Source organism: Doryrhamphus excisus, linkage group LG3 (genome assembly GCF_037039965.1).
Source record: "Doryrhamphus excisus strain RoL-2023G ecotype Guam linkage group LG3, RoL_Dexc_Guam_v1.1, whole genome shotgun sequence".
NCBI lineage: Eukaryota > Metazoa > Chordata > Actinopteri > Syngnathiformes > Syngnathidae > Doryrhamphus > Doryrhamphus excisus.
Window position 1 is genome coordinate 15,983,474 of NC_136359.1, and position 12,133 is coordinate 15,995,606.

The following is a 12,133-nucleotide window of genomic DNA, read 5'->3' on the forward strand; positions in this document are numbered from 1 at the left end:
TCAGATATAAAAGGTTCGACATTAAAAACAGATTTAAAGAGGTGGGTTTTGAGTTTTTTTTTGAAGGTGGGAAGGTCAGGGCAAGCACGGAGTGAAGAGTGAGAGTGGGGGCAGCGATAGAGAAGGCTTTGTCTCCCCAGGTTCGGAACTTGGTCTTACAGGGGAGTGCCAGGAGGTTTTACTCTGAGGAGTCTGTAATCAGTAATTGTAATCCGATCACTGAAGTAATCAGATTACTTTTGTAATCAGATTACAATAGTAATCAGATTACTTTTGTAATCAGATTACTTTTGTAATCAGATTACTTTTGTAATCGGATTACAGGCCTTGACCAGGCCTTGAAAAGGCCTTGACCAGGCCTTGATCAGGCCTTGAAAAGGCCTTGAAAATGCCTTGACCAGGCCTTGAAAAGGCCTTTTTCTAATTTTTCCCGTTTTTGTCTTTTTTCTCATTTTTTCAGTCATGTCATTTTTCCAATTTTTCGAATTTTTCTTGTTGCCTCATTGGTTCCTATGTTTTCACCAAAAGAAATAGGTTCCAGCTAAAACGGTGTGGCCAGGAGGAAAAGTTTTTGCAAAAAAAAAATTTCTTTCAGCCTCCAACGCTCTAGCATTAGAGTGAGAGCCAAGGTGGATTTCAGTCATGCGCACACCTCCTTCTGACGAAGATAAAGCCAAAACTAAACATCCAACGGAAAAACTAATTTCCCACAGAGATGAGAAGTTTGTCTAGAAAATTATTACTAATGTAATCTGATTACTTCAGTAATCGGATTACAATTACTGATTACATCGGATTACAATAGTAACAATATTGTAATCTATTGTAACAATAGTAACAATAGTAATTTGCTTACTATTGTGAATTTTTTCACTATTGTGCTATTCGAAAAATGACATGACTGAAAAAAATGAGAAAAAAGACAAAAACGGGAAAAATGAGAAAAAAAGAAAAAAAATGAAAAATCAGTAAGTAATCAGATTACAAAGGTAATCAAATTACTAATGCAAACAGATTACAATAGTAATCAAATTACTATTGTAATCCGATTACTGAGGAAATCAGATTACAATAGTAATTTGATTACCTTTGTAATCTGATTACTTCGGTAAAAAAATGAGAAAAAAGTCAAAAACGGAAAAAATGAGGAAAAAGAGAAAAAAAATGAAAAACAAGAAAAATTGAAAAAAATTACTTTTGTAATCAAATTACTTTTGTAATCAGATTAAAATAGTAATCAGATTATTTTTGTAATCAGATTACAATAGTAATTAGATTACTTTTGACCAGATTACTTTTCAGATTACTATTGTGATCTGTTTACTTCAGTAATCGGATTACAATTACTGATTATATCAGATTACAATAGTAACAATATTGTAATCTATTGTAACAATCGTAACAATAACTGAAAAAATGAGAAAAAAGACAAAAACGGGAAAAATGAGAAAGACAAAAAAAAGAAAAACAAGACAAATTGAAAAAAATACTAAAGTAATCAGATTACAAAGTAATCAAATTACTAATGCAAAGAGATTACAATAGTAATCAAATTACTATTGTATTACAATAGTAATCAGATTACAATAGTAATCAGATTACTTTTGTAATCAGATTACAAAAGTAATCTGATTACAAAAGTAATCTGATTACAAAAGTAATCTGATTACAAAGGTAATCTGATTACAAAAGTAATCTAATTACAAAAGTAATCTGATTACTATTGTAATCTGATTACAAAAGTAATCCGATTACTATTGTAATCTGATTACTATTGTAATCTGATTACAAAAGTAATCTGATTACTATTGTAATCTGATTACAAAAGTAATCTGATTACTATTGTAATCTGATTACAAATGTAATCTGATTACAATAGTAATCAGATTACTTTTGTAATTAGATTACTTTTGTACTCAGATTACAATAGTAATCAGATTACTTTTGTAATCGGATGACAAAAGGCCTTGACCAGGCCTTGAAAAGGCCTTGACCAGGCCTTGACCAGGCCTTGAAAACACCTTGACCAGGCCTTGACAATGCCTTGAAAAGGCCTTGACCAGGCCTTGAAAAGGCCTTGACCAGGCCTTGAAAAGGCCTTGACCAGGCCTTGGCCAGACCTTGAAAATGCCTTGAAAATGCCTTGACCAGGCCTTGAAAAGGCCTTGACCAGGCCTTGACCAGGCCTTAAAAAGGCCTTGAAAAGGCCTTGACCAGGCCTTTTCAAGGCCTTGACCAGGCCTTGACCAGGCCTTGAAAATGCATTGACCAGGCCTTGAAAACACCTTGACCAGGCCTTGAAAAGGCCTTGAAAAGGCCTTGACCAGGCCTTGAAAAGGCCTGGAAAAGGCCTTGAAAAGGCCTTGAAAGGCCTTGACCATGTCTTGAAAAGGCCTTGACCAGGCCTTGAAAATGCATTGACCAGGCCTTGAAAACACCTTGACCAGGCCTTGACCAGGCCTTGAAAAAGCCTTGACCAGGCCTTGAAAAGGCCTTGAAAAGGCCTTGACCAGGCCTTGAAAAGGCCTTGAAAAGTCCTTGAAAAGGCCTTGACCATGCCTTGAAAAGGCCTTGACCAGGCCTTGAAAAGTCCTTGAAAAGGCCTTGACCAGGCCTTGAAAAGGCCTTGACCAGGCCTTGAAAAGGCCTTGACCAGGCCTTGAAAATGCATTGACCAGGCCTTGAAAACACCTTGACCAGGCCTTGAAAATGCCTTGAAAAGGCCTTGACCGGGCCTTGAAAAAGCCTTGACCAGGCCTTGAGCAGGCCTTGAAAAGGCCTTGAAAATGCCTTGACCAGGCCTTGAAAAGGCCTTGACCAGGCCTTGACCAGGCCTTGAAAAGGCCTTGAAAAGGCCTTGACCAGGCCTTCAAAAGGCCTTGACCAGGCCTTGAAAAGGCCTTGACCAGGCCTTGAAAAGGCCTTGACCAGGCCTTGACCAGGCCTTGACCAGGCCTTGAAAATGCATATACCAGGCCTTGAAAACACCTTGACCCGGCCTTGACCAGGCCTTGAAAATGCCTTGAAAAGGCCTTGACCAGGCCTTGAAAAAGCCTTGACCAGGCCTTGAAAAGGCCTTGAAAAGGCCTTGAAAAGGCCTTGACCATGCCTTGAAAAGGCCTTGACCATGCCTTGAAAAGGCCTTGACCAGGCCTTGAAAAGTCCTTGAAAAGGCCTTGACCAGGCCTTGAAAAGGCCTTGACCAGGCCTTGAAAAGGCCTTGACCAGGTCTTGACCAGGCCTTGAAAAGGCCTTGAAAAGGCCTTGAAAAGGCCTTGAAAAGGCCTTGAAAAGGCCTTGACCAGGTGACCAGGCCTTGAAAAGTTGAATAGAACAAGTAAACAGAATGAAAGACACACCAAAATACAACATTCATTGGTTAATACACAGTTAAAAAGCGGGGCGGGGCACAGCAGTCAGATATAAAAGGTTCGACATTAAAAACAGATTTAAAGAGGTGGGTTTTGAGTTTTTTTTGAAGGTGGGAAGGTCAGGGCAAGCACGGAGTGAAGAGTGAGAGTGGGGGCAGCGATAGAGAAGGCTTTGTCTCCCCAGGTTCGGAACTTGGTCTTACAGGGGAGTGCCAGGAGGTTTTACTCTGAGGAGTCTGTAATCAGTAATTGTAATCCGATCACTGAAGTAATCAGATTACTTTTGTAATCAGATTACTTTTGTAATCAGATTACTTTTGTAATCAGATTACTTTTGTAATCGGATTACAGGCCTTGACCAGGCCTTGAAAAGGCCTTGACCAGGCCTTGATCAGGCCTTGAAAAGGCCTTGAAAATGCCTTGACCAGGCCTTGAAAAGGCCTTTTTCTAATTTTTCCCGTTTTTGTCTTTTTTCTCATTTTTTCAGTCATGTCATTTTTCCCATTTTTCGAATTTTTCTTGTTGCCTCATTGGTTCCTATGTTTTCACCAAAAGAAATAGGTTCCAGCTAAAACGGTGTGGCCAGGAGGAAAAGTTTTTGCAAAAAAAAAATTTCTTTCAGCCTCCAACGCTCTAGCATTAGAGTGAGAGCCAAGGTGGATTTCAGCCATGCGCACACCTCCTTCTGACGAAGATAAAGCCAAAACTAAACATCCAACGGAAAAACTAATTTCCCACAGAGATGAGAAGTTTGTCTAGAAAATTATTACTAATGTAATCTGATTACTTCAGTAATCGGATTACAATTACTGATTACATCGGATTACAATAGTAACAATATTGTAATCTATTGTAACAATAGTAACAATAGTAATTTGCTTACTATTGTGAATTTTTTCACTATTGTGCTATTCGAAAAATGACATGACTGAAAAAAATGAGAAAAAAGACAAAAACGGGAAAAATGAGAAAAAAAGAAAAAAAATGAAAAATCAGTAAGTAATCACATTACAAAGGTAATCAAATTACTAATGCAAACAGATTACAATAGTAATCAAATTACTATTGTAATCCAATTACTGAGGTAATCAGATTACAATAGTAATTTGATTACCTCTGTATCCTGATTACTTCAGTAATGTTTTTCAATTTTTCTTGTTTTTCATTTTTCCTCTTTTTTTCTTTTTTCTCATTTTTTTCAGTCATGTCATTTTTGAAATTTTTTGAATTTTTCTCATTGCCTCTTTGGTTCCTATGTTTTCACCCAAAGAAATCAAAAACCCACACATGCACGGAGAGAACATGAGAACATGTGAACTCCACACAGAGATGGCCGAGGGTGGAATTGAACTCGGGTATACTAGCTGTGAGGCCTGTGCGCTAACCACGCGTCCGCCGTGCAGCCCTCTGGTGGAGTTTTCACTTCTAAAATGCTGATTTCAGGGGACAAGCCATTTATTTGGGGGCGGGGTTGTAATGTAAACAATTACAGGCACTAATAGCTGACCTGTTGGGCCTGTAACATGTTTATTGACAAACAGCTTTTGTACACCGCCATTAATCATGCGCATCCTATTCACCACAAACCTTCACAGATCTGCATGACACTCGAGACAATTGAGCTAAAAGAGAGTGTAGACTGAGTCTTTGTGTGTGTTTTCCTTAAATACTACTATGTGGCATTTGTATGTGAAAAGTCTATTTGCCTAATGCACAAAAGTGAACACAAGGTGATGATTCAAACTGAATCCGCAACATGACAGCTTTGTGTTTCTTGCATGTCACACGCGTAGGCTGAATCCCAATTCAATTCTACCCCTCAGCCCTTATCTTAGCCCTTAGCGCTAGGTTTTCATTTACAAGAGTCAAGTGGTGACGCAATTGAAAAGGCAGGGGAAAGTGCTAAGGGTGTACAGCCCTAGAAACCATGTGTGGTCCGGGACTAGACTTGAAACGAAAAGGTAGGTACAGTTTACACGGATACCACACTCCAGCGGCAGAGCGGAGACAGAAAGAAGCATATACATAAATGTAAGTAATTAAACATAATTATTGATTTTCAGTGTCACGTCATGACACTCATGTTCTATTAGATACACTCAACCATTTCCTACTCCATGTAAATATGTTTTGAATTTTTGATTGTCGCTAGTTATAACCAGGCTAACACTGAAGCTTTTAAAATCACAGCAACAATCTGGTCGCCAGTGCACGACAAACAATCATTCACATTCAGGGCTTTATATTAAAAACAAAAATGACTTGCCCATGGGGAATCCTTAAGGTGAGAACTACTTGCCTGAACTTCATTCATTCATTCATTTTCTACCGCTTTTCCTCACAAGGGGGGTGCTAGAGCCTATCCCAGCTGTCTTCGGGCGAGAGGCGGGGTACACCCTGGACTGGTCGCCAGCCAATCACAGGGCACATATAGACAAACAACCATTCACACTCACATTCATACCTATGGACAATTTGGAGTCGCTAATTAACCTAACATGTTTTTGGAATGTGGGAGGAAACCGGAGTACCCGGAGAAAACCCACGCATGCACGGGGAGAACATGCAAACTCCACACAGAGATGGCCGAGGGTGGAATCGAACCCTGGTCTCCTAGCTGTGAGGTCTGCGAGCTAACCACTAGACCACCGTGCCGCCTAACTGTAAGTAATTAAACATAATTATTGATTTTCAGTGTCACGTCATGACACTCATGTTCGATTAGATACACCATTTCCTAAATTAACATCAAGTATCGCCTGGAAAGCGACGCCTTCTGGGGGTGAATGTTCATCTGGTACTCATATGCCATACCCACTGTTTTCTACTGTGGAAAAAGAACATGAAACAAACTGTATTTGTATTCAAAATATTATTACTTTTTACTCATTATTGGATCTTATACTATGTCATGATGGAATCGGTAGCTACGCCACAAGATCATCAGTGGAATTTAAGATGAAAGGGTTGAAATTTCACATCCACCCATACTCCAAATCCTTACAACACAAGCATGAAGAAATAAACGTGCTCCAGAACCATATTGTAAATTGTCTACTATTTATTCTCATATCTTTAGTGTGACAATCAAAGATACAGAGAAAAAGCCGGTCTGGCAGTTGGTTGGGTGCTTTTTGTTGCAGGCATTGAGAAAGCAAGTGAATTCCAACATTAACAAAGGCTATTCATTTCCAAGAGGATGAATGGAGCTCAGACCCTGAGCTCAGTGGGCTCAAATGAGTGGTTCCAAATGTTTTGGCACCGTCACACATCCCACACAAAATAGGCAACATGGTAGGGCATGGAGAAATTTGGAAGATCTATACACAGACAACATAAGTTGTGTGTTCCTGAGTTGTGTGTTGTGGCCAATGTTGCAACAATCTGCATGATGTTTTACGTCGTTGGTCAGGGATTAGCCAGCTGCAAAGCATGATGGGAGGGGCTCAGCATTCCATTGCTGCACCTCTGTTAGTGTGTGTAGACCGAGGGGCCCTGAGCTAATTGGCAGGGAGGGTGACAAAGGTGGTCTGCTTCAGAAAGAAAGCGGGGTGGACCCGGAGGAGGAGGAGGGGGAGAAAGAGAAATGAGAAAAAGAATGTGCTGTTATATTTGATTTGGAGTTTCACCTGTGATGTGGTGCTGATGACAGTGAAGCCTTATGTTCAGGTTTGGTGGATCACTTTGATAAACCGGTGAATGAGACAAGTGGACTGTATTATATATGATTGAGGCATCTGTGGATTAGGATGAATAAAGTGGAAGTGGACGAAAGTATCATGTCCTACTTGTCACAGAATGACATCGACATCAACCCAAAGGACTGTGAGTAAACTTAAAACTTTTTTTCTACCTTTTGGAAGGGTTTAAAAAGAAGTACAAAGTAAAGTCATATACAGCTTAAGTAGCCTGGCATCACCACTTATACTCACTGCTATTTACATATACTGTGTAGTATATTTTTGTTGGTGGCATACCCAACTTTCAGTATAATCCTTTATATTAATATTTTAGTAAATATTATTTGTCATGAGCAGTGAGGGGAACAGCATCAGGACCAAGTGTCAAATATTATTTCTTGATTGCACAACAACTTGATTTAGTTCCATGTATCCCATTTAAGCAAGCATTTGTATTACATTATACCTGTATCTTTTCAAGAGACAATAAAGGAAAGTTTGATATCTTAGAGTAGTCAGTGTCAAGCTATATAGTATGGCTTAACCGTCAACTGAAAATAAGTCAATACAAAGCCATTATAGTGGAAATAGCTGATAACACAAGCAAGTGCCAAAATAATTGTGTAAAACAATTGTTGAAATTTGAGTGTACTCAGTTTTCTTCAATAAATGTCCAACCTTTATCACCATGTGTGTCCAGTGAATGTAGTGGCCATGCTTCAAAACTTCTGGGAGCAAAAGCATGGGGGTCACATGGATGGCTCCTCAACTGGATCTCAAAGTTCTACGGGGGAGGCAACAGCCCAGACAGACACCTTACTCCTATATGAGTCTGCTCCTTCCCCAGGACCCTCATATGTCTGCTATGTCACCCTGCCAGGAGGAAGTTGCTTTGGGAACTATAAGGTGCAGATTTGTATCTTCAATTATCCAGATTTAATGTATTGATGGTACATAAAATAAAAGTAAGACAGGGTTTCCCTTGGATTTTTTCAAGCTGTGGTGGTAGGCAGTGTTGTGCCGTGTCTGCATTAAAATAAAAAAAAATTACAAATAGCAATTTATTATCACTTAAGAGAGCAACATTGTTAAGTGACAGGCATTGTCACACAAAACACAACGTTGTGTTATACAGCATAACACAATATTATACACAATAACACAATATTATACGGCATAATACTGCATTCTCCAGGTAGGGGAAGATGTGGTAATGTGAGACACTTTTTACATTTCCTCCCCTCCAGGTAAGCTAAATTGAGCTAAATTGATGTATTAATACAATTTGCACATTTATTATTAGTTCAAGTGGTTAGTGTGCAGGCCTCACAGCTAGGAGACCCAAGTTTGATTCCACCCTCGGCCATCTCTGTGTGTTCTCCTCCGTGCATGCGTGGGTTTTCTCTGTGGACTCCGGTTTCCTCCCACATTCCAAAAACATGTTAGGTTAATTGGCGACTCCAAATTGTCCATAGGTATGAATGTGAGTGTGAATGGTTGTTTGTCTATATGTGCCCTGTGATTGGCTGGCGACCAGTCCAGGGTGTACCCCTGGAGACAGATGGGATAGGCTCCAGCACCCCCTGCGACCCTCATGAGCGTAAGTGGTAGAAAAGTTCAGGTGTCCATAAACATAAATCATCAGGAATTGTGATGATGATTGATTTTTATAATTTAAAAAAAAAGTGGTTAAGTGAACATTCAAATGACGGAACAAATTAGATTAGAACAGTCTTGGGCTCAGAACACATGACCCAACTATTGCCCAGTCTGGGGTAGAACACAAGGCTCTTACAGCCAGCTAGAACAGTCTGGGACTCAGAAGCTTTGCGGCAATATTGTTAGTTAACCTGCATAATCATGTGATCCCTCGCAGACCCTAGCCTATACCTGCACATTGGGTTGTTGTCCAATTGTCAGAGGCAGAGACATTGTTTTGATCTGCATATTTAAATATCATTTGGCAACACTTGAGTGGATTGAGACTATGAAACTGGTCAGCTAGTTGTAGTGTTTGGCAAGATCCACCTCCATCCAATCTGTGAATATTCTCTTTGCCTCAGCTACTGAAGGAAAGCTACTCAGCAGGAAAGCTACTGTCTTTCCTGCCTTGACCTCAGTGGCTGCCTTCTCCATCTCGCCTCTCATGTGAGCAGGCTTCATCAAAGAAGCTTCTGTCTGACTGGTGTGTGTGTGTGTGTGTGTGTGTGTGTGTCCCACCTAGTGTTTGAGCATGAACTGATGAAGAGAGGCGAAACATCTTCTAAGACAGAGATTTTCTAAATTTATTTTCTAGGCCTATTCCAGCTGACTTCGGGTGAGAGGCGGGGTACACCCTGGACTGGTCACCAGCCAATCACAGAGCACATATAGACAAACAACCATTCACACTCATATTTATACCTATGGACAATTTGGAGTCGCCAGTGGCATAAAAAGTGGATGGATGGATGGAAGATGCAAGTAACAAGCAAGTTTAGCATATAATTTGAACATTATGCCTAATCTTTTAGTGAAGTAAGTTGCATATTTCTATATCTTCCATGCTGTATTATATCACATTTAATGATGCATGGCAGTTGTTGTTTGCATTCACTTCAAGACAGTTTAAATGAATGTAATTCAACTTAAATCCTGTGAGGCCTCTCTTTACGGCACATTGTGACCTTCTAGCAGGCAACCTCCATCACCATGTGATTGGCTATCTGTGACTGCCTCTAATGTCATTAACTCCTCAGCGATTTGAGCTCTGGTCCCATGACTATCTGCAGTGAAGTGTAAAATAGAAATGTATCCAAAAGATCCTGTTACACGGCGCACAACTCCAAAGAATTACTCATTTCCCCGACAATCCCACTCTTATCCCCAGCTATGTGACACTCTGGCAGAGGCCCGTCGAGATGCAGCACGAGTGGCCCTGATGAACTCACTTGTCAACGAGCTACCGTGTCGACGTATCAGCCCTCAGTTCATCGCTCAGAGTCTGCAGCACGCCACTACAGACAGTGCTGTGAGTTTTAACACACGCGACCTTACAACTTTTATTTCATTGTAGTGCATTCCTTTCAAAAGATTCATATTGATCTGCAGTCTATATTTTCTGCCAGGTTTCTATAGAAGATGCAAATGATTCAAGCACAAGTATTGGAACTTACAGTTTGCTTCTCCACTCTTACCTGGGTAGAACCATGTTGGAGTTCCAGGTAAAATAAGACCAAAGGTTTGTGCCTGATAATGATATATTTGCTTTCAAGAATTCGGACCCCAGCATTATTGAGCCAAATATAAGATAAGATAAGATAAGATATGCCTTTATTCGTCCCTCAGTGGGGAAATTTGCATTGCACAGCAGCAAAAATACCGAATCCATTAAGCAGTACAAAATACACAATATAAAAAAAATAAACAATATAAACAACCCTAGTATTAACAAAATCAACAGTTTTACCCAGAGTTTAACTGCTCCTCTCTCCATTTTTCCTATTATATCCCTTGTCTATTTTTCCCATCCTTCTTATGCTCAGTATTCAAACAGGGAGTGTGCATGTTAATTGCGTATCAAAAAAAATAGTAACGTTAAAAGGGAATTTCAGTTATAAAACGCATTAAAACAGCCCTAATTCCTATACATCAAGGTTCTGCTTCCAGTGTATACATTTCTAGAATGAAAACATCCACTCTATTATTTCACTTTTGTCCCTCCCTCTCTTCTGCAGGAGATGATGATTGTTTTCCAGTTGTTGCACTGGAATGGAACACTAAAAGCTCTCAGGGAAAGACAATGTTCTCGACAGGTATATTCTGTGTGTTGCAAGAAGCAATGATTTTTTTCCCTTGAAAACTAAGTACTGTTCTTGTTTTTTTTAACCAGAGTGTGATTGCTTATTATACTCAACGAGGCCTTGATGAGCACCTGCACAGCAGCATGGCTCTGGATTGGCTCCGTCGAGAGCAAAGGTCACCAGGCCGACTCGGGGAGGAGCTGAAGGTGGCACAAAGGGAACTGGTGATGGCCAGGAGTCGAGGGATAGAACTTCGCTTCTATAAGGAAAAGAAAGGAATCCTCTCTTTGGCACTCAGTCAAGCTTATATCCACCACTCACCGGAGGTTCTCAGTCAGACACATGATGACAAGGAAGAACAGCTTCCTTTACATATAATGTGTTCCCATGATAGAGATATGCAGATAACGCCACATTACAGTCCATCACCACAACTTCATGAAAACACAAACCAAGAATTTTGTGAAAAATGTGGCAGAAACTTTCCCTACGATAGTTACTCAACCTGCTCACATTGCACACTTGTGTATTCTCTAAATCCAAATATGGAGGATGAATGAGACAATTCATCATACTGTATGTCGGGGCTTTCAACTGGCTAGTAGGCCCTTAATAAATAGTATAACACTTGTTTCTATACCATATAGAAACAGTGTGACAGTTGGAGTGGGTTTACTTTGACAGGAAAGTTGTGTATTGTATACACAAGAAATCAGGGTATGTGTGTTCAAGGGGATTTGTGTCTAAAACACCATGTTATTGTCTGCAATAAAAACAATGCTGCTTTTAACATTACTGCCTGAAAAAATAAAGGGAAACTGTCAAGCCAGGCTAGTTGAAGTAAAATGTGTAAGTAAATATTACGGAATCATGTTTAAAGTGATCAGTACTCAATGTATTTCAGTCCTCTGTAAGGGACAAGCTTATTTACAGCCTTATTTAAAATCCAAAATGCTGTACATGAATAAAACCTGTTGAGCTGTGGAGAGGTCAGTCATCATGAGATCATGATCAATGATCATATAGCTCATTGTTGGACCAATGAATGAAACCATCTGTATGCCCAAAATGAATACCATATAGCATATATAACATGAGGACTCTGTAGCTACCTTTTTAGTATAAAATGATAAAGATGGTCGATACAATAAATCAAGATGCAGAAATGCATGCGTAATGCATGTGTTCCTCTCATCAAAACAGTAGAAAAAGTTTAGTCCACTGTCCATCACAAAGGACAATCAATCAAACATTTTGGCATATTGTTGTCACAAGCCATGAAAAGTAGTTTACTGTTTTT

General features: G+C 39.8%; 1 protein-coding gene across 1 annotated transcript; it reads left to right on the top strand.

Moving 5' to 3' along the window:
* The first annotated feature begins 6,136 nt into the window (after positions 1-6,136).
* LOC131128700 (protein limb expression 1-like) lies at positions 6,137-11,939 on the top strand. The gene is made up of 6 exons (XM_058071795.2): positions 6,137-7,196; positions 7,752-7,957; positions 9,921-10,061; positions 10,159-10,254; positions 10,768-10,845; positions 10,923-11,939. Exons 1-6 carry the CDS (start codon positions 7,121-7,123, stop codon positions 11,391-11,393), a joined length of 1,068 nt encoding a protein of 355 aa, XP_057927778.2. The 5' UTR covers positions 6,137-7,120; the 3' UTR covers positions 11,394-11,939.
* The last annotated feature ends 194 nt before the right edge of the window (positions 11,940-12,133 follow it).